Source organism: Choloepus didactylus, chromosome 10, assembly GCF_015220235.1.
Source record: "Choloepus didactylus isolate mChoDid1 chromosome 10, mChoDid1.pri, whole genome shotgun sequence".
NCBI classification, from domain to species: Eukaryota; Metazoa; Chordata; class Mammalia; order Pilosa; family Megalonychidae; genus Choloepus; species Choloepus didactylus.
In genome coordinates this window covers 83,879,783-83,903,296 of record NC_051316.1, presented here as the reverse complement: position 1 = coordinate 83,903,296, position 23,514 = coordinate 83,879,783, and the positions used below count along the sequence as shown (strand labels likewise).

Sequence of the window (23,514 nt, the reverse complement as noted above, 5' to 3'; positions counted from 1 at the left end):
TGGAAATATTAAACTTCTCCACCTGGGAATTACTGATATTCTCACAAGCATTGAGGACTACCAATTCAGAAGGCCAAGCCCTCGATCTTGGGGCTTGCCGTTATGAAGCTTGTTACTGCAAAGGACAGGCTAAACCTACTTATAATTGTGCCTAAGAGTCACCCCCAGAGAATCCCTTTTGTTGCTCAGATGTGGCCTCTTTCTTGAAGCCAACTTGGAAGGTGAACTCACTGCCCTCCTCCCTATGTGGGACATGACTCCCAGGTGTGTAAATCTCCCTGGCAATGTGGGAGATGACTCCCAGAGATGATCCTGGACCTGGTATCATGGGATTGAGAAAGTTTTCTTGACCTAAAGGGGGAAGAGAAATGAAACAAAATAAAGTTTCAGTGGCTGAGAGATTTCAAATAGAGACGAGAGGTCATTCTGGAAGTTATTCTTTTGCATTATATAGATATCCCTTTTTAGTTTTTGGTATATTAGAATAGCCAGAAGGAAATACCTGAAACTGTTGAACTGCAACCCAGGAGCCTTGATTTTTGAAGATGATTGTATAACTATATAGCTTACACTAAGTGACTGTGTGATAGTGAAAACTTTGTGGCTCCCACTCCCTTTATCCAGCATGTGGATAGATGAGTGGAAAAAGGGAGACAAAAATTAGATGAAGAATAGGGTGGGATGGAGGGGATGGAAAGATTTAGGTGTTCTTTTTTTGCTTTTATTTTTTATTTTGTAGTAAGGAAATTGTTCAAAAATTGATTCTGGTGATGAACGCACAACTATATGATGGTGCTGTGAATGTACACTGTGGATGACTGTAGGGTGTGTGAATAATCTCAATTAAACTGTATTTTAAAAAAGTAAATGGACAGTGTGGGGAGGATGGGAATGGGATGTTTTTGATGTTCTTTATTTTAATTCTAATTTTATTTTTTGGAGTAACAAAAATCTTCAAAGTTTGCGGTGATGAAAGCACAACTATATGATGATACTGTGAACAACTGATTGTATACTTTGAATGATTGTATGTTATGTGATTATATCTCAATAAAATTTCATAAAAAATCAAAGGCAAATACTTTTTCAGATACACAAGCTGAAAGAATTCATCACCAACAGACTTCACTAAAAGAAATGCAAAGTAAGTCCTTCAAGCAGAAGGAAAATAATAGCATATGGAAACCAGAAATTAAGACAAAGGAATGAAGTGAACCAGAAATGTACATGTGTAAATATAAGGACTGCTTTTCTTAATAATTTAATCACCTTTAAAAGATAATTTTCTATTTGAGAAGAAAAATAATAACAGTATGTTGGGGGTTTATAATACATGTAGCAGTAAAAATCTAAAAACATTTTCACAAAGGCCAGCCTGTTATAAGGTTCTTACATTATAGGTGAAGTGGTATAATAGCACTTGAAGATAAACTGTGATAAATGGAAGACATGCCAACATATTCTATGAAGCCAGCATTCCCTGATACCTTCTTGTGCCTTTTGAATTTTCTATGTATAGGCATATTTACATTTTTTTAGAGAAGTTGTAGGTTTAAAGAAAAAATCACATATAAAATTCAGAGTTCCCATATAACACCCTATTTTTAACACTTTTTATTAGGGTGGCACTTTTGTTACAATTCATGAAAGAACATTTTTATAATTGTACTATTAACTATAGTCCAACATTTAAAATAGGGTTCAGGTGCATTTACTTTGAAAAATAGATTAATTGTACTCATTGAAATAAAATAAATGCCAAGGCCCTCTTTCAAGTTGCCTTATGCCTGCTCCCCCAATCTTTCTTGACAATTCCTCTCTTCTCCACCCAACTGCACCTCTGCTTAGAGGTAAACTGCATTTCTTATTGCCAAAACAAATCCATGTGCCATGCCTCAGTGTTTTTGTTTGTTGATAAGTTTCTCTCCTACCTGGAATGGCTTCCTTTCCCCCACAGCCTGCACTTTTAGAACCCTACTCCAATGTCATTTTTCCCAGTACCCCTTTCTGGTCACCCTGATTCTCACTGAGCTTTCTCTCCCTTGAAAGATTATGATTGAGACCTGAAACTCAAAAACGAGTAGAGAGATGAGTTGGAAGAAGATGGCAGCATAGTGAGGAGTGGAAGCGAGTTAGTCCCCCTGGAACAACTAATAAACAACCAGGAACAACTAGTAAATAATCTGGAATAACTGCAAGGGGACAAACATGACCATCCACTCATCATACATCAACCTGGATTGAGAGGAATGCCCAAGATCACAGCATAAAATCTAAGTAAAAACTGTGGTCCCACAGCGAGAGCCCCTCCCCCACAGCAGCCCAAACTGCAAAGCCTTGCTGTGCTAGAGAGCAGGACTCTCTGAACAAGCAAATATACCTCAGCCCAGCTCCAACAGAGGTTTTAAATAATAAATGTTGACTGCTCAATACAAGCTATGACTCTCTAACAACCAGACAGAGGCTTTTGGTGACAACTGACCTTGGAGAGCTGGAGGACTTCTCTGGGAGGGAGGGGGAGCCCAGAGGACCAGGTGCTATCTCTGGCCAATGGGAGAAACTGAGGGTGGCCACAGACTGGCCCTGAAGGGGGGCTTTCTGTCCTTTTTTCAGCTCAGTGGAGAAAGCCAGAGCCATTTTCAGTTCCCAGCACTCTGACCCAAACAAGGGTGGAGATAGCAGAGTCAGAGAGACTATTCAAATGCAAATGATATCTCCCCAGGGGGTGTATCTTCCCTAAGAGGAAAGATGTGGTGCCAAGCTCTACTACCCGCCTTCCATTCAGAACCAGGCCCCAGAGTCTGGGGGAAAACAGCCACAGGCTACACCTCCTCACACCGGTCTGGACCAACAGGCTGACAAGCACCACCTGCTGGGCAGAAAATCACAGTGGCCTGAGGCCTCAAAGGGTGTATCAATCTTCTAAGACACACTCTTTGGGAGACCTGATACTATTGCCTTCTTCTGAGACCTGGGCCCATTCTGGTCTGGGAAAACCTGACTGGGGTAACCAAGGAAACCATGCCTAGACAACAGAAAACTATAGCCTAACACTAAGAAAAACAAAGTTATGACCTACTTCAACTGAGATACAGGAATTGAAACAACTAATGCTAAGTCAATTCAAAAAGTTTAGGGAAGATATGGCAAAAGAGATGGAGCACATAATGAAAACACTGGGCATACATAAGGTAGAAATTGAAAGTTCAAAAAAACAACTGGCAGAATCTATGGAAATGAAAGGCACAACACAAGAGATGAAAGACACAATGGAGACATACAACAGCAGATCTCAAGAGGCAGAAGAAAACACTCAGGAACTGGAAAACAAGACACCTGAAAGCCTACACACAAAAGAACAGATAGAGAAAAGAATGGAAAAATATAAGCAATGTCTCCGGGAACTGAATGACAACATGAAATGCAGGACTGTACATGTCATGGGTGTCCCAGAAGAAGAGAAGGGAAAAGGGGCAAAAGCAATAATAGAGGAAATAATCAATGAAAATTTCCCATCTGTTATGAAAGACATAAAATTACAAATCCAAGAAGCGCAGCATACTCCAAACAGAATAGATCTGAATCAGCCTACGTCAAGACACTTAATAATCAGATTATCAAATGTCAAAGACAAAAAGAGAGCCCTGAAAGCAGCAAAAGAAAAGCAATCCATCACATACAAAGGAAGCTTGATAAGACTATGTGCGGATTTCTCAGCAGAAACCATGGAGGCAAGAAGGAAGTGGTGTGATAAATTTAAGATACTGAAAGAGAAAAACCACCAACCAACCAAGAATCCTATATCCAGCAAAACTGTCCTTCAAATATGAGGGAGAGTTTAAAATATTCTCAGACAAACAGACAATGACAGAGTTTGTGAACAAGATACCTGCACTACAGGGAACACTAAAGGGAACACTACAGAAAGAAAGGAAAAGACAGGAGTGAAAGGTTTGGAATACAATTTTGGGAGATAGTAGCACAGCAATGTAAGTACACTGAACAAAGATAACTGTGCATATGGTTGAAAGAGGAAGGTTAGGAGCATGTGGGACACCAGAAGGAAAAAGGAAAGAGAAGACTGGGACTGTATAACTCAGTGAAACCTAGGGTGCTCAACAATTGTGTTAAAAGGTACAAATATGTTTTTACATGAGGGAGAACAAATGAAGGTCAACATTGCAAGGTGTTAAAAATAGGGTGGGATTGGGGGAAATTACAATCAATGCAAACTAGAGACTATAATTAACAGAAACATTGTATTATGCTTCCTTTAATGTAACAAAGGCAATATACCAAAAAAAAAAAATGTATGTGGGGGGAGACATAAGGGAAGGGTATGGGACTCTTGGCATTGGTGATGTTGTCTGACTCTTTATTCTACTTTAGTTAATGCTATCTTTCCTTTTGTTGCTTCCTAGCTGTCATGGTTTTTTTTTTCATTTCTTTTTCTTCTTTTGTTTCTCTACCTTCTTTAACTCTTCCTCCTTCTTTGTGGAAGAAATGGAGATGTCCTTATATAGATAGTGATGATGGTGGTGAATATATAAATACGTGACTATACAGGGAACTATTGATTGTTTACTTAGGATAGAATGTATGATGTGTGAACAAAACCATCTTAAAAGATGGGTTGATGAAGAAATCTTGAGGGCACAATATTGAGTGAAATAAGACAGACACATAAGGACAAATATTGCAGGGTCTCACTGATATGAATTAGTTATAATATGTAAACTCACAGACATGAAATGTAAGTTACCAGGATATAGAACAGGGCTAAAGAATGGGTAGCAGTTGCTTACCATGAGCAGAATGGTCAACTAGGGTGAACTTAAACATTTGGAAGTGGACAGAAGTGATGGTAGCACATTGTGAGAATGATTAACAGTGCTGAATGGTCTGTGAATGTGGTGGAAAGGGTAAGCTCATAGTCATGTATGTCACCAGAAGGAAAATTGGAGGTTCAAAGATGGGAATGTATAAAACAGTGAATCTTGTGGTGGACAAAGTCTGTGAGTAACTGTACAAATATTAGAAATCTCTCTCATGAACTAGAGCAATGTATGACACTTTAACTAGAAGTTAATAATAGAGGGGCATATAGGAAAAAATATACCTATTGCAAACTATATATTACAGTTAGTAGTATTTTAACATTCTTTCATCAACAGTAACAAATGTACTACACCAATACTATGAATCAATAATGGGGGGGTGGTTAGGGGTATGGGAGGATTTGCGTTTCCTTTTTTTGTCTTTATTTCTTTTCTGGAGTAATGAAAATGTTCTAAAAATTGAAAAAAAAATTGATTGTCATGGTGGATGCACAGCTGTATGATGGTACCATGGGCAACTGATTGTATACTTTGGATCTTTGGGTAATTGTGTGGTTTGTGAACAATCTCAATTTTAAAAAGTATTTAAAAAAATGAGTACAGAGGTGATATCATCAACAGGGCAACATAATCAGCTACTGAGAACCTCTGCCCAGAAATTCAGAGACTAAAAGGACAATTCTCACTTGTTCAGAATTCTGGAGGAAGGTAGGCTGGAGAAGGATCCCACAGATGCTGAAGCAAAGAAAGAGAAAAATATCAGGGAGGAAACTTCCATCCTCAACAAGCCAGTCCTCTCCCCTTCCCCTCACTCGGTCCCACACAGCTTGGTCCCAGAGGAAGCAGCCCAGATCCTTCCCACCTCCCACCAGGGACACAGACTATAAAATATTTCACAGAAGTGAGACAGATCCCCACCTATATCCAGACACAGAGATCCAAACCCACAGGGACCCATGGCAGGACGTGAGCTGTGGGGGAGGGCAGAATACAAAAGGGAAGCAAGGAAGAGTATCCAAAATGGAGGATCAGCGAGGGAACTGCAAAATCTTCCCTAAAATCAGCAAGTAGCAAGGCAGAAACTACCCAAATCAACTGTTTGGGGACTTGAGGGACAGGGTAGGACATTTCAAGGCCTAGGTCAGTGAGGGACGAAGAGTTTGAGAAAATGTGGACAGAGACTGTGTTTCCAGCCCCAGGTCCTAGTGGCCCACCCCCCCACACACACTGAGGAAAACAGCAGCTGGAGGCCTGATCCTTGCCGGGGCAGGGGGGGGGGGGTGCTGGAGACTGGGGCAACTGGGGGAATCCTCCACCACAAGTAGTGGGAGATACAGCCCTACATTGAGTCAGATTTTGGCTGGCAAAGTGAGGGCACAGGAACCTCACAGTTTCAGGCCCTCCTGGTCAGATGCTGCCAGGGCTTCAGGAGGTTAACAGCTTCTGAGGACAATTAAGTCACCGAACAGTGTCATCTGCTGGGCAGGCTGGAAAGTGCAGGGGAAATGCAGGGCTTTTCAGAGCCTCTCCAGACCTTATCCGAGGCCTATGGAGCTGGTCTGAACCCCCTGCATGGGTTCTCAGCCTTGTTTTGGCTGAGGAATATGGACAACCCAACTGTCAAAGCAGTACTCTAATACAAACCCAGGCAACAACTAAATCCTAGACAAGAGAGAGAAATTGACCTTCAGAATAGACCTATCAAGATAATCAGATGACCAAATATCAGCAAAAATTATAAGGCATACTAAAACTAAATATGAAATGGCCCAGTCAAAGGAACAGATCAAAAAGTTGGAGGAGATACAGAATCTGGAAAAACTGATCAAAGACATGCAAATAAATATCCTGAATCAATTCAAAGAAATGAAAGAAAATGTATATAAAGAGATAAAGGATATTAAGAAGACACTAGAAGAGCATAAAGAGAAATCTGAAAGAATACATGGAAAAATAACAGATATTATAGAAATAAAGACACTGTAGATGAAATTAAAAATATACAGGAGACACACAACAGCAGATTTGAGGAGGCAGAAGAAAGAATCGGTGAACTAGAAGGCAGATCAACCAAATCTGAATGGACATATAACAATTGGAGAAAAAAGTGGAAAAATTTGAGCAGGGTCTGGAAAAGATTGACAATACAAAGTACACAAATATTTTCATCATGGGTGTCCCAGGAAATGAGAAGGGGAAAGGGCCAGGAAGAATATTCTAAGAAATAATGGTGGAAAATTTCCCAACCCTTATAAAAGATGTAAATATGCAAACCCAAGAAGCCCAACATACTCCAAACAGAAAAATATGAATAGACCCACTCCAAGAGACATAGTAAACAGGTTGCCAAATGCTGAAGAGAAGGACAAAATTCTGAAAGCAGCAAGAAAAAAGTGATTCACCACATACAAGGGAAGCCAAATAAGACTAAGTGCTGATTTCTCACCAGATATCACGGAGGTGAGAAGGCAGTGGTATGATATATTTAAGATACTGAAAGAGAAAAATTGCCAGCCAAGAATTCTCGAACCAGCCAAGCTGCCCTTCAAAAATGAGGGAGAGTTTAAAATATTCACAGATAAACAAAAGCTGAGAGAATTTGTTAATAAGAGACTGTCCCATGAGAACTACTAAAGGGAGTCCTGCCAGAAGAAAAGGAAAGACACGAGAGAGAGGTCTGGAGGAGGGTACAGAATTGAAGAATATTAGTAAGGGTAACTTAAAGGATAAAAAGAGAGAGAGAAAATAGAACTGATAAATAAAAACAAAAGGATAATATGGCTGAATCAAGAACTGCCTTTACAGTAATAGCTTTGAATGTTAATGGATTAAAATCGCCAATCAAAAGACATAGTGGCAGAAAAGATTTAAAAATACGATCTCTCTATATACTGTTTACAAGAGACTCATTTTAGACCCAAAGATGAAAATAGGTTGAAAGTGAAAGGATGGTAAAATATATTCCACGCAAATAGTCACCAAAAGAAAGCTGGGGTAGCTATACTAATTTCAGACAAAATAGACTTTAAATGCAAAAATGTTGTGAGAGATAAAGAAGGACATTATATAGTAATAAAAGGGGCAATTCAACAAGAAGAAATAACAATCATAAATATCTATGCTCCTAATGAAGGTACCCAAAGTACATTAGGCAAACACTGACAAAACTGAAGGGAGTAATAGACAACTCTACCATAATAGTGGGAGACTTCCACACACCACTTTCTCCAATTGATGGAACAACTAAACAGAGGATCAATAAAGAACCTAAATAATATAAATGAACTAGACCTAAGAGACATGTATAGAACACTGCATCCCAGAACAGCAGGATACACATTCTTCTCGAGTGCTCATGGAACACTCTCAAGGATAGACCACATGCTGGGGCACAAAACAGGTCTTACTAAATTTTAAAAGATTGAAATTATACAAAGTACTTTCTCTGATCATAATGGAATGAAGGTAGAAATCGACTGGAAAATACACAAATAAATGGAGATTAAACAATACACTCAAACAAACTGTGGGTCAAAGAAGAAATTGCAAGAGAAGTCAGTAAATATCTCAAGATGAAAGAAAATGAGAACACAACATATCAAACCATGGGATACAGTGAAGGCAGTGCTGAGAGGGAAATTCATAGCCCTAAACACCTAATTAAAAAGTAGGAAAGAGCTAAAATCAATGACCTAATCGAACAACTGCAGAAAGAACAGCAAACTAATCCCAATGCAAGAAGAAGGAAAGAAATAACAAAGATTAGAGCAGAAATTCATGAAATAGAGAATTAAAAAATAAAGAGACTCAATAAAACCAAAAGTCGCTTCTTTGAGAAGAGCAATAAAATAGACAAACCCTTAGCTAGACTGACAAAGACAAAAAGAGAGAAGCTTCAAATAAATAAAATAAAAAATGGGAGGGAGGGCATTACCGCAAACCCCGAAGAAATAAAAAAGATCATAAGTGGTTACTATGAACAACTGTATGCCAACAAGCTAGACAACTTAAATGAAATGGACAACTTCCTACAAATGAAATGGACAACTTCCTACAACTTCCTACAAATATACAAACAACCTACACTGACTCAAGAAGAAACAGAAGACCTCAACAAACCAATCATAAGAAAAGAGATCAAATCAGTCATCACAAACCTACCAACAAAGAAAAGCTCAGAACTGGACAGCTTCACAGGTGAGTTTTACCAAGCATTCCAAGAAGAATACCATTCCTGCTCAAGCCTTTCCAAAAAATTGAAGAAGGGGGAACCCTACCTAACTCATTCTGTGCAGCCAACAACAAGCTTGGACAGGCCTAATACCAAAGCCGGATAAAGATACTACCAGAAAAGATTTCAGACCAATCTCTCTAATGACTATAGATGCAAAAATCCTCAACAAAATACTTGCAAATAGAATCCAACAGCATATTAAAAGAATTATACACCATGACCTAGTGGGTTTTATTCCAGGTATGCAAAGATAGTTCAACACAAGAAAATCAATGTAATACATCATATTAATAAATTAAAAGGGAAAAACCACACGATCATTTCAATTGATGCAGAAAAGGCATTTGACAAAGTTTAGCATCCTTTCATGATAAAAACACTTTGAAAGGTAGGAATTGAAGCGATACAGGGTATATATGAAAAACCTCAACATGATAAAGGGCATATATGAAAAAACCCACAGCTAACATCATACTCAATGGTGAGAGCCTGAAAGTGTTCCCTCTAAGACTGATAACAAGACAAGGATGCTTACTGGCACCACTGCTATTCAACATTGTCCAAGAGGTTCTAGAGAGAGTGATTAGGCAAGAAAAAGAAATAAAAGGCATCCAAATTGGAAAGGAAGAAGCAAAACTTTCATTATTTGCAGACAACATGGCCCTATATTTGGAAAATCCAGAAAAAACAACAGCAAAGCTACTTGAGCTAATAAGTTAGTTCAGCAAAGTAGCAGGATATAAGATCGACATGCAAAAATCAATGGTGACTCTATACACTAGTAATGAGCTATCCAAGGAGGTAATCAAGAAATAATTCCATGTACAACAGCACTTAAAAGAATCAACTATCTAGGAATAAACTTAACCAAAGATGTAAAGTACTTGTAGAGAAATCAAAGAAGAGTTCATAAATGGAAATATATTCTATGTTCATGGATTGAAAGATTAAGTGTCATTAAGTTGTAAATTCTACCCAAATTGATCTACAGATTCAATGCAATACCAATAAAAATTCCAACACACTAATATGCAGAAATGGAGAAGCTAATTATCAGTTCTATTTGGAAGGGTAAGGGGCCTCAAAAAGCCAAAAATCATCTTGAAAAAGAAGAGTGAAGTGAGAGGTATCATGCTTCCTGACTGTAAAACATATTAGAAAGCCACAGTGGCCAAAAAAGCATGGTGCTGGCATAAAGATCAATGGAATCGAATTGAGAGCTCAGAAATAGACCCTCAGATCTAAGGTCAATTGATTTTTGACAAGGCTCCCAAGCTCACTCAACTGGGACAGAACAGTCTCTTGAATAAATGATGTTGGGAGAACTGGATATACAGAACCAAAAGAATGAAAAAGGACCCCAACTCACACCCTATTCAAAAATTAACTCAAAATGGATTAAAGACCTAAGTGTAAGAACTAGTAAAATAAAACTCTAGAAGAAAATGTAGAGAAATATCTTTAAGATCTAGTGATTGATAGGCTTTACACCCAAAGCACAAGCAATGAAAGGAAAAAATAGGTAAGTGGAAATTCCTCAAAATCAAACACTTCAGTGCTTCACAGGATTGTGTCAAAAGGTGAAAAGGCAACCAAGTCAATGGGAGAAAATATTTGGAAACCACATATCTAATAAGGGCTTGATATTCAGTATATATAAAGAAATCCTACAACTCAACAACAAAAGGATAAACAATCCAATTATAAAATGGGCAAAAGATATGCATAGACATTTCTCCAAAGAGGAAATACAATGTCTAAAAAGCACATGAAAAGATGTTCATCTTCATTAGCTATTAGGGAAATACAACTCAAAACCACAATGAGATACCATCTCACACTATAAGAATGACCACTATTAAACAGGAAACTGCAAGTGTTGGGGAGGATGTGGAGAAATAGGAACACTTATTCACTGCCGGTGGGAATGTAAAATGGTACAGCCGCTGTGTAAGACAGTTTGGCATTTCCTCAGAAAACTAAATATTAAATTGCCCTATGACCCAGCAATTCCACTACTCATTATATACCCAGAAGATCTCAAAGCAGGGACACAAACAGACATTTGTACACCAATGTTCATAGTGGCGTTATTCACAATTGCCAAAGGATGTCCAAGTGTCCATCAACAGATGAGTGGATAAACAAAATGTGGTATATAAATACGATGGAATACTATGCAACAGTAAGAAGGAATGAGGTCCTGAGGCATGTGACAACATGGATGAACCTTGAGGAAATAATGCTAAATGAAATAAGACATACACAGAAGGACAGATATTCTATGATTTCACTAATATGAACTAACTAGAATATGGAAACTCAGTCTGGAAACATAGACTATAGGGTACCTAGAGATAGACAGAAGCTAGAGAAGGGGGAGTGGTTACCTCATATGTACAGAATTTTAACAAGGTTGAACGTAAACATTTGGAAATGGAAGAGGTGACAGTGGAACGTTATTGTGAGAATAATTAACAGTGCCAAATGGTGTGTGAGTGTGGTGGAAATGGAAAGTTTAGAGTCATGTACGGCACCAGAGGGAAAGTTGGAGGTTAAAACATAGGTATGTATAACAACAGTGAAGCTTGTGGTGCGCAATGTCTGTGATTAACTGTACAAATATAAAAAAGTTCTTTCATGGACTAGAGCAGATGTACAACATTATTACAAAAGAGTTAATCATAGAGGGTTATATGGGGAAAATGTACCTATTGCAAACTATGGACCACAGCAAACAGTAATATTTTAATACTCTTTCATCAGTAATAACAAACGTACTACACCAATACTATAGGTCAATAATATGGGGGGATATGGAGTATGGGAGTATTAGAGTTTTCTTTTTTATTTTTATTTCTTTTCTGGAGTCTTGAAAATTATGTAAATTTGAGCATGGGGCTGTATGCACAACTATGTGACGAAACTGTTGAACCAGTGATTGTATACTTCGGATGGTTTCTATGCTATGTGAATATATCTGAATAAAAATGCACTTTTAAAAAAAGTGAGTACATAAAATTATTTGAAGTAAATCATTGACCATCACTATATGTGAATTAGTTTGATATTTGAAACTATACTTTTAAGTGTCCTGAGAATGAGCATGCAATCAACTCAAACTTCTTTGTACCCTTGACATTGCCCAGCTTAGGGCTGAGCAAGTATTAAGTGCTCACCACACTTGCTGGGTGGGGGACTGGATGCTAGGGGAAGAACTAAATAGCTTTTTCAGAGATTTCTAGCCTAATAATTTTTTGGCTGTGGAACCACTCTCATTGCAAGAACTTCTCAAAGAAATTGAGAAATCCTGGTGTATTGGAGGCATATCAAAAGGACCACAGGGGAAAAGTAGGAAACATAAATGTGTAAATGAATACGTAGGATATAGATATGAGTAATAGGTACTGGGGCTGAATGGAAAACACCTTCCCTGCCTAAATGTTTTGAAATTTCAAGTCAAAACAAAAGAAAACAAAATAAAATACCAAACACTTACATCCAGAGTAGAGGACTAGATCAAACCATGAGTAATTAGTTTCTGGCCCTTAGGTGAAAGTGGTCACTACCCATCTCTGCAGGCAGAATGCTAACCACCTGTAGAGGTAGCTCTGGAACAGCAAGCTTGGATAGGCCTCAAGAAGTGAGCTTCATTCGTGTGTCTTCCTTAAAGACAGTGTTTACCAGCTCTTGCCCACACGGACTTGAGGCATCCCTTCTCTGCTCCCACAATATCTTTTAAAGATGCTGTTTTCTTGGCCTTTTCCTGCCACGTCAATCATGATCCTCTGCCTTAACCTCTACTTACTAATCATCTGTAACAATACCTGTAACATCAATCTCTGTTTCCAAGCCTTAACCAACTCTAGCTGCCCTAACCTGTTAATGTGCTTTTCAGGTATATAACCAGCACAGGTGGGCAAGTTGGCGGAGGTTCCCCTGTCCCAGCTATTCTATCTTAAAAGGTGCCCTGGGTGCGTAACCACTCAGTTTTCTGGGGAAGAGTAACCAGACTATTGTCTTAAATTAGAGAACTGAGGCATCACCTTAGTGTAGGGTGTAGAGAATGGAGAGAATGGGAACGCAGACTCTGCCAGTGACTATGGCACCTTTGGGCACTGACTCTATAACTCTCATAGATAACCAGATGCCCTCATCTACAGAGGAAAATACTACATGAGCTTCCTGAAGACAAATAAAGGTCTTTGACACTTGTGAAACTGGAAGGCTTTGTGATGCAATCCAGTGGCCTGGTTCCATTGTCTGTGAGGTGTAGATGACAAGGCGTAGCACTGGGAATCATTAGGCACCAGGATCCTGGATGCCTAGATAGAGGGATGGCTGGTCTCCTCATGCTAATGAGGTTTAGACCATGTTGAGCCCGACTTTTATTATATGGGGTCTTGGAAATCCCTTATACACCTATGGCCCCATCTTCATCATTATCCTAATTATTTGGCAAGTGAAAAGGAGACGTAAGGGATCAAGGTTGGAAACTACCAAAAGCTGCCAGGTATAGAAACACTACAACCAAGAATGAACTTAGACAAAAAGCTTTAAATCCATTTTCTCTGCTTATCACCCCCTGCAATTTTTTTCAATATACATCCAGTTACTCTTGAATAGTGCTTTTCTTCTCAGATCCTAGAAATAACTCCTTACCAGGCCCTCTGTACAGTGTACTCTAACTGAAAAGCCAAGAGTCTTCTACCTGGTTGGGTTGAGATGGAGTGTGGTCGAGGATGTAGTCTTTCTCACTGGATCTCAGAAGACCTTCCCATTTGGATGACTTTTCTGGTTGGTGCCTCTTTAAGAACTTAGTAAGCTGAAGCCCTTTGGCAACTGAAAACACCCACACTTTAATTTGTTCTCCTCTCTTCTTTCTCATCCTGATCCTTCCTCAAAACTATTACTGAAAAAAGGGTGAGAGGTATGGAGTATGGAAGGGCCTCAAAGTGATTCAGAAATGGGAAAAGAAAGAAAATGAGGTTAAAAAAAAAAAGTGGAGTGGGGAAAGTAGGAGAGTATATAAACATACAAAGTGATTGGGAAGTATTTATAGGTTTTGTCTCATTAAGAATGTGAAAAAGAGAATGCTGCCACAGCTTCACATTCTAATTTTTTTGTCTTTAAGCGTCATCAAAAAGTCAGAAAAGGGGCTAAAGATGGAGCACCAGGAGGTAAAGTTCCAATCTCTCCTCACACTCCCCTCCACTGTAGGCACCATTCCCATGGTTTCTGACCACTGACCTCTTTGACTCTTGAGTGCCCAAGAGTCAGGTCGTCTAATCACTGAAGGCGCCAATTCCCAAAACGAAACTTCTCACATCCCTCCTTGAATAGAATATCAGAGCCTGGGTATATTCCAAACTTCTCTGCCTTATCTCCCTAGGATTGAAGAGATGAGGGAGTAGGCAGAAGCCCTTAACTGTGTCCTTTATTGGTTTTCTGATCCTGTTGATGTCACTGCATCTCAATATTATTACCCATAAAATAGGCATAAAATTGACAATACTGCCTCAGGCTGTGGATATGAAATCAAATGAAATTAGGATTGAGACGGCACATCATAAATGTTAAAGTTGTGGTTTACACTCTCCTCTCAAAGTCTAATGGCCTTACTACTCAGTGTCCTAGTATATGTATGGGAACTCTCTACCATCCCATATAACACTGTCTTCTGCTTTCTCAGATAGGAGCGCTTCCCAGAAGGTAGCTGAGAAGACGCAGGAGCTTCTCTCTCTCATGAAAAGGTGATCTCTTGCTGTCAGCTCTCTCCCAAACTCTAGCTTGGCCTTTGATTGAGCTGTCAGCTTGATGTGGGGCAGGGATGAGAAAAGCTATAATGGCTGGGCAGGAGCCATGCACGGTAGAGACTGGTTAAGGGGTTGAGAAGGTTGGCAGGGTAGAGGGGTTCAGACATCCCAAAAGGGAAAAGTCTCTCAATTTTGTTCTTGGTGCTAAAGCCACAGCAGTCCTGCAATTCAAGAGTTGACTATTGACTAGTTCATAAAATACTCTACATGGGGTTGAACTCAACAATGAATCAGTTATCCAGTCAAGAAAATGGATTTTGCATGAATAAGTCACCATTGTCATATTCTTTTTGTACCTAAATGCTTTCAAGGGCAGACTCCTCTGAGTGTCTGGACCCTGCTGACATCAATCCTCTGTTCTGTCTTTGGGAAGTCCAGGTCTGGGGCCAGCCCTCAGACAGAAGCCTATCAACTTATTCTCATCTTAAGATCTCTAGAGACATCTCAAGGGAAGAATCTTTCCAAAGGCAAAGATGTAAATAATCTGTATACACACACACATGAAACAAAAAATATACCCATTCCTCAATGAAATACAGACCAGTATTTCCTATGCAAAATAATAAATCCAGATATACTACCTAAGTGGAAAGGTTACGTGTATACACATGATGTGCATTTATGAAAAGTCCTAGAAATTCAGGTTCATTACTGCACACACAAAGTTAAAAAAAAAAAAGGACAGTATTGGTTCCAAAGAGATATTCTGTACATGGACCAGGGACAGGCTCCAACCCCAAGAATGCAGTTCCCACAAGGATATCATTTCCCATAGTATGGAAATGCTCATTACCAGGCTTTGGCTTTGTTAGCCCTAAACAAAACTGACTCCAGTTTCTATCTGATGACGTTCCTGGCAACGTCTCATCAGCTCATCACTTGGTGGCCCTATCTGTCTGGTTACCATCTCCTAATTCAGCTTCTCAACACAGGTCCACAAACAATGGACACCCCAAACCCAGCACTCACTTAGGGCCTTGACTTCTTCTGGGCTGTCCAAGACCTTGTCCAGTAAGTCCCAGATCTTTAGCTCACCCAGTGCTAACCCACCAAGTGCCATTTTCGTAGGGAGAAAACCTATGGAGTAGAGTACTGCAGGGTTCGACTTAGGGCTAATAAGACTAGGGGAGGGCCGCCCCTATCCCCGAGGCCATACTCTTCCAAGGAGGCAGAGGGCCCTGCTTCACTAATGGTTGCCATGTTTCCCTTCCCAGCTAGGGCTGGCTTCCTCAGGAGGGAAGTGTGCGGTGGATCCTTTGTGCAGACCCCTGCTGCCGCGTCTGCAATGCTGTGGCTTGTGAGATTCAGCAACTTCTGGAGAGCAAGAACATTTCATCGGGGGCATCGCAGGTCTCTTCTGGCCTAGAGATTATGTCCATGTCTAGTGGCTCTTTTGAGAACAGTATGGAGCAGCCTTCCCAGCAGTCTAGAGAGCTTTCACTGGCATCCCTAACCTCCACACTGTCACAATTAACAGATCAGAAATCCTTAACCCAGACAGCTGCCCAGTCACCCAGTATCCTCAGCATCCAAGATTACTTGGCTAAACACTTGAATCTAGGACAGGGACTTCCACCATCAGATGTGCCCAGAGGCATAGAGTCTGTGACTTCTTCAAGGCTTGAGGAACCTACGGTTGCAGTGAACCACCAGAAGATGAAGGGAAACTCTGAGACTGTCCAGGGGAACCAAGGCCAGCAACTTCTAAAGTCCCAAGTTCCTTTGCTGCCCCTGAACCCAGAGCTCACTAACATGACACATCCTATGGCTTTGCATATGGCCACTGTCCTCCCTGCCCGCCTGCCTTTCCTCAGTCCTGAAGTCCTGAGGCTTCTTGAGTTACATGTCAGAAAATGGATGCATTTCCAGAAATGGGGGCTCCCCAGACGTGTGGAGGAGTCCCTGAGGCAGCTTATGCCAGACCCACCACTGTTTCACCAGCCTGGAAATAACCACCCAGTTTCTTTCATCCTGAATGATACTTCTAAGGCCTCTGTTGAAAAACTTGGGACCATTTCCCACCAGACCTGGGGTTCATGTATGACTGGCCAGCCCATCCAGGCCTTCTGGGTTTCTGAATGGTCCATTACAGACCCAGAACAAAGACACCACCGACAGCAAACCTCAAACTCTATGGCTCTGGCCTTGCCCTCTCCAGCCCTTAAAGTCCTAAAGGGCATGTGTCCACTGCCTCAGGGACACGCTGATGACTCAGGGGGTCATCTGCAGCAGAAACACAGCCAGTTATTCTGTGGCCACCCTTCTCTGCACAGTGAGTCCTTGGTTGCCACCTTCTTGGGTTCTCAAGGCCTCTCCATGAACAGGAATATGTCCAGGCCCCCCTTGCATGTTCCTTTTCTTTTCAATGAGCTCTCCTTCCTGCCGCTGCTGCCAAAAACTCCACCCCACTCACCCCCTCCTTGTACCCTACCTCCCTCACGTTGGGCCTCTGCATCTGATCATCAACAAGCCCAGATGAGTGTCCCATTTCTGACTCTGGCTCAGTGTGAAGCCTTGGAGTGGCACCTGCTGCAAAGACAGCTCCAACTTCAGTGGGGTTTGCCAGCAGTTTTCCAGAGAACTCAGTATGCCCACCGTGCTGAGCACCGTGACACAGAGCACTGTGACACAGCCCAGTCTCCTGAGACCATAGACCCTCCCTGGCCAGGGAAAAACATCTCAGTCCTCACAAGAGAACTCCTCTTCTTCCCAGACCATGCCAGGAGGCTGCTGGAATTCCACCTCCAGAAGCAATTGATTCACCATCACTGGGGCCTGCCCCAGAAGATCCAGCAGTCCATTCAGTTGCTCCTGTCCCGCACTGACCAGCAGGCCCTGCCCTGGGACAGCACCGCCCTGGCCACTGTGGGTGTCTCCCAGCCTGCAGCCCCAGAGGCCAATGCGTCTACTGATCTGTTCTCACCCAATACAGCCCCAGTGTGGTACCCCACGCCATACGTGCTCACCAAAGCCAAGACAATATTGCAGAGCCACATCGACTCCAAATGTAGGCAGATCCACCAGGGCACTGTCCCTGCCCTTGTGGCTAGCTCCTGGGACTATAGAATTCCTGGGGGCCTGGCAGTGGCTCCCTTACCCTGCATTCCAGAAAGCAAGCCTGGGGAGCTGCAGGCAGCAACTGATCCTGACCTACCTGGGGACGCTATTCCCTGGATGCCAACAGCCCTTGATTGCCAGCAACAGGCCTCACCAGATATCATCACTGAACACCCCAAGCTGCCCCGAGCCCTGTCCGAGGTAGCCATTGAGAAACTAGAGACGACTTTACGGCACAAATATTTGGCCTTCTTGTCAGGGCTGCCTACTCTTTATTATGTGGCTCTCTCCAGGGCCATGATCCCAGCAATCGCTAGTCAATGTACAATCACAGAGATGGTACCTGAGCCTGTCATGTGCCCAACAGAGCCTCAGACTCAGACAATCTCGTGTGAAGACCAGCGTATAGGTCCTGAGCCAGACTTTGAAGATCCCAATGAGACTTGTGCAGAGTTCCAGACTGAAGTGCAGGAGGAAGGTGCAATGGAGATAGTGCCTCCAGAGTGCCAGGAAGATCCTGTTAGCTCCTACTCGCTCAAGACAGCCATCTTGACCAAACTAAATTTCCATCTGAGAAAAAAGGCCCTGGAGATACAATTGGGAATTCCCATAAAGGCAAGGGAGTCCAGGGAACAAACTGTAGCAGTCCCAGAGAAGATATCCACAAAGGAGCCTCTTGAAGAGAGTCTGAACAGCCAAGGGAAAACATTGCTCCAGGAACTCCCCATCCCACCAGACGCTCCATATGCCCCAGACCCACAATTGTCCCACCTGAAAGAAAGGCTGGCCATTGAGCTAAAGGCTGTGCGGCAGAGCCAAAAGCAAGCTAGTTCCAGAGAAATACCCCATGGTTCTGCCCACTGGAACTCCAAGATCTCACAGCCCAGTGGGGACAGGACAGAGGCCCAGGTGCTTTGTGTTCAGATGGAAGCCAGAGTGAACAGCCCCAGCCTGGAGAAAGCATGGAGCCCTGAACCCCACAGCCCTGGCAAGAGCAAGGACTCAGACCAAATTTGCACGTTGACAGTGAAGAGAGAAGATCCAGGGAAACCCAAAACAGCAGGGGGCCATGGAGAAGGGGATGCAGGGTTTGGGCTCTACACAACTGGAGAAAAAAGACACCCTGCTGAAGACCAGAGGCCAGCAGGGACGCTTCTGAACAGGACACACCGAGGACCCCGGCGATGGAGCCATAGCTTACCTCGTGCTGTTCCCGATCAGCACAGCCCCCAGCATCACCCTCAGTTGAAGCTCCCAGAGCAACCTCCAGGAGTCCCTGGGGAGAAAGCATCTGAAAAGAATGACCTGCAAGACAATCAAATCAAGCTAGGTGTCATCAGCAAAGCAGCAAGGATTCCTGAGACTGCCCAGTGTACGGTGCCCCAGGCTTCACAGACCCAGCCTTTCCTGGACCAGCTAATTCAGGGGAAGCCTCTGCATGGTCAGATTTTGCAGGGGCCGGTGACGGTAGCCCATGCTCACAAGAGCCCCAGCCTTCCAGAATCTGGCTTGAGAAATAAGATGAAACGCTTTCTGCACTGTATTAACCCCAAGGCGAAAGGCAAAGGGCACGAGAAGTCCATTCTTTCTGCAGCTGAGAAAGTAGCCAAAACCAGGGAAAAAAAAGTTGGAAAGATCTCAGCCACTACCAAAGACCCTGTGGTACGAGCTAAGTCCAAGAAGACAGCAGGGGACCCCAACTTCCAGTGTCCATGCAATGAGATACAGGTGGGCCTGGCCTTCTTAGATGGCCCTCAATCTCGAGACAATCAGCTCTGGCACTGCTCCTGTCCGGTCCACTCTGCCTCGGGTCTGAGCCAACCCCCCCACTGCCCTCGGCACTGTACTCGAGTGGCTTGTGCTTCCCAATCAGGGCATCTACTATAGGTCCCAATTCTCACCTCAGAGGAAACACTGATCTGTCCATGATGACCCAGTGCCACCAAGGAGAATATGTAAGCCCCCAAACCTCGCATGTTTCAAAGAGGACTGCTATTGTCATTTCATTAATGTGTAGTTGGGCCAGAACACCACACTAAATATACTCTATATCTCTAAGTAGTGTTGCCTGTTTGCTCCTTCTTCTTTCCACAATAGTATCTTAAGAAAAGCCATGAGAGAGATTAAAAGGGCATTCATATCTGAGGAAGGGGCTTAAATCCACATTTCAGATGATCGGCATTCCACAAAACTCCTCCAGGCCACCCTGCACTGTGGATAAACGGGTTGAGCAGAGTGCACCTTGTTTAAGATGCATTGAGGATAAAGGTCGGGATGGATTCAGTCATGGCTTCCCATCACGTCCTTGGTCCCTGGAGGAGCCATGTGGGTGTGATGATAGTATTGACAAGGTTTATCTAAGAGAACCATGGTGCTCCATCCTTTAGAAGACGATTTTGGTTTTTTGCCTTTTGATAGATGTCAAAACCAAAATAGAGAATCTCCCCTCTTCTCTCCCTATTGGTATTGTTGAGATCTTTCTGCAGAACTCATCTGTGAATCTGCTGTAGTCCTGTTGCTTGGTTCCAACTTCCACTACCTTTCAGCTGCATGAATGCCTTCTAGAATGAAAATCAGGGGATGGAAAGAGGTTGTCCCTCCACTCCCAAGGACAGGAAGGGAGAGAAACAGGGAGAGGTAGCATGTAGCTGGGGATGTGAGTATCTGGGAGAGCAGTTTTCATGTGTCATGTTATGACCAGGGCATAATAAGGGAGCAAAGCTAGGCAGTGTGATTTGCAATTAAGAGTTCAGAGACAGGAAGCAGGCCCAAGGCCCAAGTGCTCTTGGGGGAAGGAGATGAATAAACTCTGAGCTTTTCTCTGCTTGCCCATAGTATGAAGAAAGGCACTGAGTTGAGCATGACATTTCTGGGAAAGAACCATAGACTCAAGGGGTTTTCTAGACATGTCTTAGCTTATGAGTTACTACCAGTAGCCTGTCTTTTGCCGTACAGCTGACTCCCAATTCTACACCATATACACTTGGGGTCCTTCTCCACAGCCCTCCTTTCTACCAGCCTTGCCTTCCCAAATATACTTTTATGGTAAGCAATGGTGCTGAACTCTGAACAGCTGTATCCCTTCCTGGGATCTACTGATGCCTTCCTCTCAAAGGATGATTCCTGTCTTTTCCCCACCAAGGACTGCACTAGATAAATCTGCAGGATCCAGCTCTCTCAACTTCAGCTTGCTCCTCATCATCTTTCCTTATCTCTTCATTATGTTTAACTACAGTTGCAGAAGCACCAAATCAGTTCACCTTGACTGCCTAAAGGCTTTAATTCTTGTGGAAAGTACACTGTCCATTATCCAGCTACTGAAAGTGGCCGGAATCTTAGATGCTAATGCCACACATGAGTCTCTAACAACCAGATCAGCTGCTCAGAGAGGGGGTGAGACATGGTCCTTTGCCTCTCTCTGAGAATGTCCAATAATTCGCTGTTTCAGGGAAATATCTGTTTATCCTTAATGGAAATATTAGGTTTAATTCTCTGAAACCCTCGGGGTGAAATGGAGAAACTCAAGAGGGAGGCTGACAGACAAGCTGAGATCTGTAATCTCTGCTAAGAAATTTAAGTCCCTCCAAACAATGTCCTGTGACACGTTCCCTTACACACAGACTAAATGAAGCTCCTCCTGTGGACCTGTTTCCAAGGCTTCTTGGGTAGCTTGCCATACTGGGGCATTCCTAGAGCTCTTTCCTGCTTCCTGTTCAGCCCATCCTGACCCTGACCTACAGTGCCATAACTGGATGGGTCATCCACCACCAATGGCAGCCTTGGAAGCCCAGGCAGTAGAGTCTGACCTCTCACTGGTGGCTGTTAAGTTAATATTCCCTTGAACTCCTAAGGAGACCCAAGTGGACTCTGACCTTCTGTCTGCTGTTTACTAAGTTGTGACAGCTATTGGTCTCTCTTGAAGGAAAACTGGAACCTCCAGACATCTTAAGAAGGCCATGGCAGAACACCAGAGTTGAAGGCTGTGATTGTTCCACTCAGTAAAAGGTTAACAATGGGTAAAAGGTTTGGGTCATCCCCTTCCCTTTGAAAGGAACTTCTGATTGAAGAATCCAGAGAATTATTTCAGGGTGAGATGATATACGGAGACAAAAGGAAGCAAAAACACACAACCCTAGTAAAACACTACAAAATATTTTTATGGTTTTGTGGCCAAATGTCTGACCCTTGGTGGGGATGCAGGTTTTAAAGTCTAAGTCACAGGGTAGAATGTGAGAGAAAATCATCAGGGTTAGAATCATGGCACTGCCATTTGATAAGTCACTTAACATTTCTTAACCCAAGTGTCTTCATCTGGGAAGAGAGGATGAATGTTTAGCCATACCCAAACCTCTATTCCTACTATTGTATTGATGATTACCACATGCCGTTCTATGACCTTGTCTTCTTTCCCAAGGTCCAGACTATACAGCCAATAGTAAGCGGGGAAAACTTCATCTTAGTCCAAAGGTACCAATTTAATTCAAACCTTAAAACATTCTCCCTCCACCCCACCAAACCTTTTTCCAGTGGCAGTCTTGGAGACCCCTGGCTGTGACAGGCATTAACTTTATTTGCTGGCTTGTGGAGAATTTGAGAGGTCTGGGGAAAGAGGTTGGGCTGATCAGGGCAGTGGGAAAGCACTTGTGGGGTTCAAGGAAGTGGCTGCTTACCAACCAGTTTTAAGTTTCTCAATATGTCAGTGTGATCAGTGCCTCATGTTGTGGGCAGGTACAAGAGGAACTTCTCAAATGATGAGGAAGTCCTCACATGGACACAATAAAAATGACCTTGGACTGACTCTTGCATTCAACAATTCCAATATTTGAGTACTTACTATGTGCCAGGTACCATGCCAGAAACAACCAAAAAGTTACAAGCCTTGCTCCCTTGAATCACATGGTATCAAGGGAGTAGACAGTCAAAAAGTCATTAAAAGCAATGTGATGAGATCTGGTTAGAGGAAGTATGGGAAATAACACTGGAGAGGGTTTTAACCTAGTTTTGAGGGGTTCTTATGGAAAGTTTGCTACAAGTAGTGACGTGTAGACTGAGTCTCAAATGATGAGTGGAAGTTAGCCAGGCAGGATATGGGGAACGGGACCCCAATTACAATCAAGACTGAGATTACAACATAACAAAGTATGTCAGGAAAATAGCCATGCCAAAATAGTGACTAACTGGAGAAGTCTCTTTAATAATCATAAAAGGACATTAAAATGTTTTGAGAGTCCAGGACAACATTACCAAGCCGGAGGATGGATGGCATTAATTTGCCCATTCTTGAAGACTTACCATAAGCCAAACATTTTAATAGACACCAGGGATACAGCAGTTAACAAAAGAGACCCAAAAAATAATGTCCCCAAGGAGCTTACTTTGCAGGTGTCTTATGGAGGGAAACAAAGTAAACCTAAGTAAAAAATACACTATGTAGAATGTGACTGGACAGATGCAAAAAAAAATCAGGTTAAAGGAGTTGGGAAAGACTGGAAAAAAGGTGCAGATTTAAACTGAGTTCAGGGCAGATCACACTAGGAAATCAACATTTGAGCAAAGACTTGAAGGAGAT

General features: G+C 42.3%; 1 protein-coding gene across 1 annotated transcript in view; it reads left to right on the top strand.

Moving 5' to 3' along the window:
* The window catches only part of LOC119545261 (protein FAM205A-like), a 64,730-nt gene extending 44,769 nt beyond the window's left edge, over positions 1-19,961 (top strand). Inside the window, exons 7-8 of the mRNA XM_037850781.1 lie at positions 14,207-14,252; positions 16,107-19,961. Coding sequence (XP_037706709.1) covers positions 14,207-14,252; positions 16,107-19,832 — 3,772 coding nt within the window. The 3' untranslated portion in view covers positions 19,833-19,961. The remainder of the gene's footprint in view (positions 1-14,206; positions 14,253-16,106) is intronic.
* Positions 19,962-23,514: the final 3,553 nt, after the last annotated feature.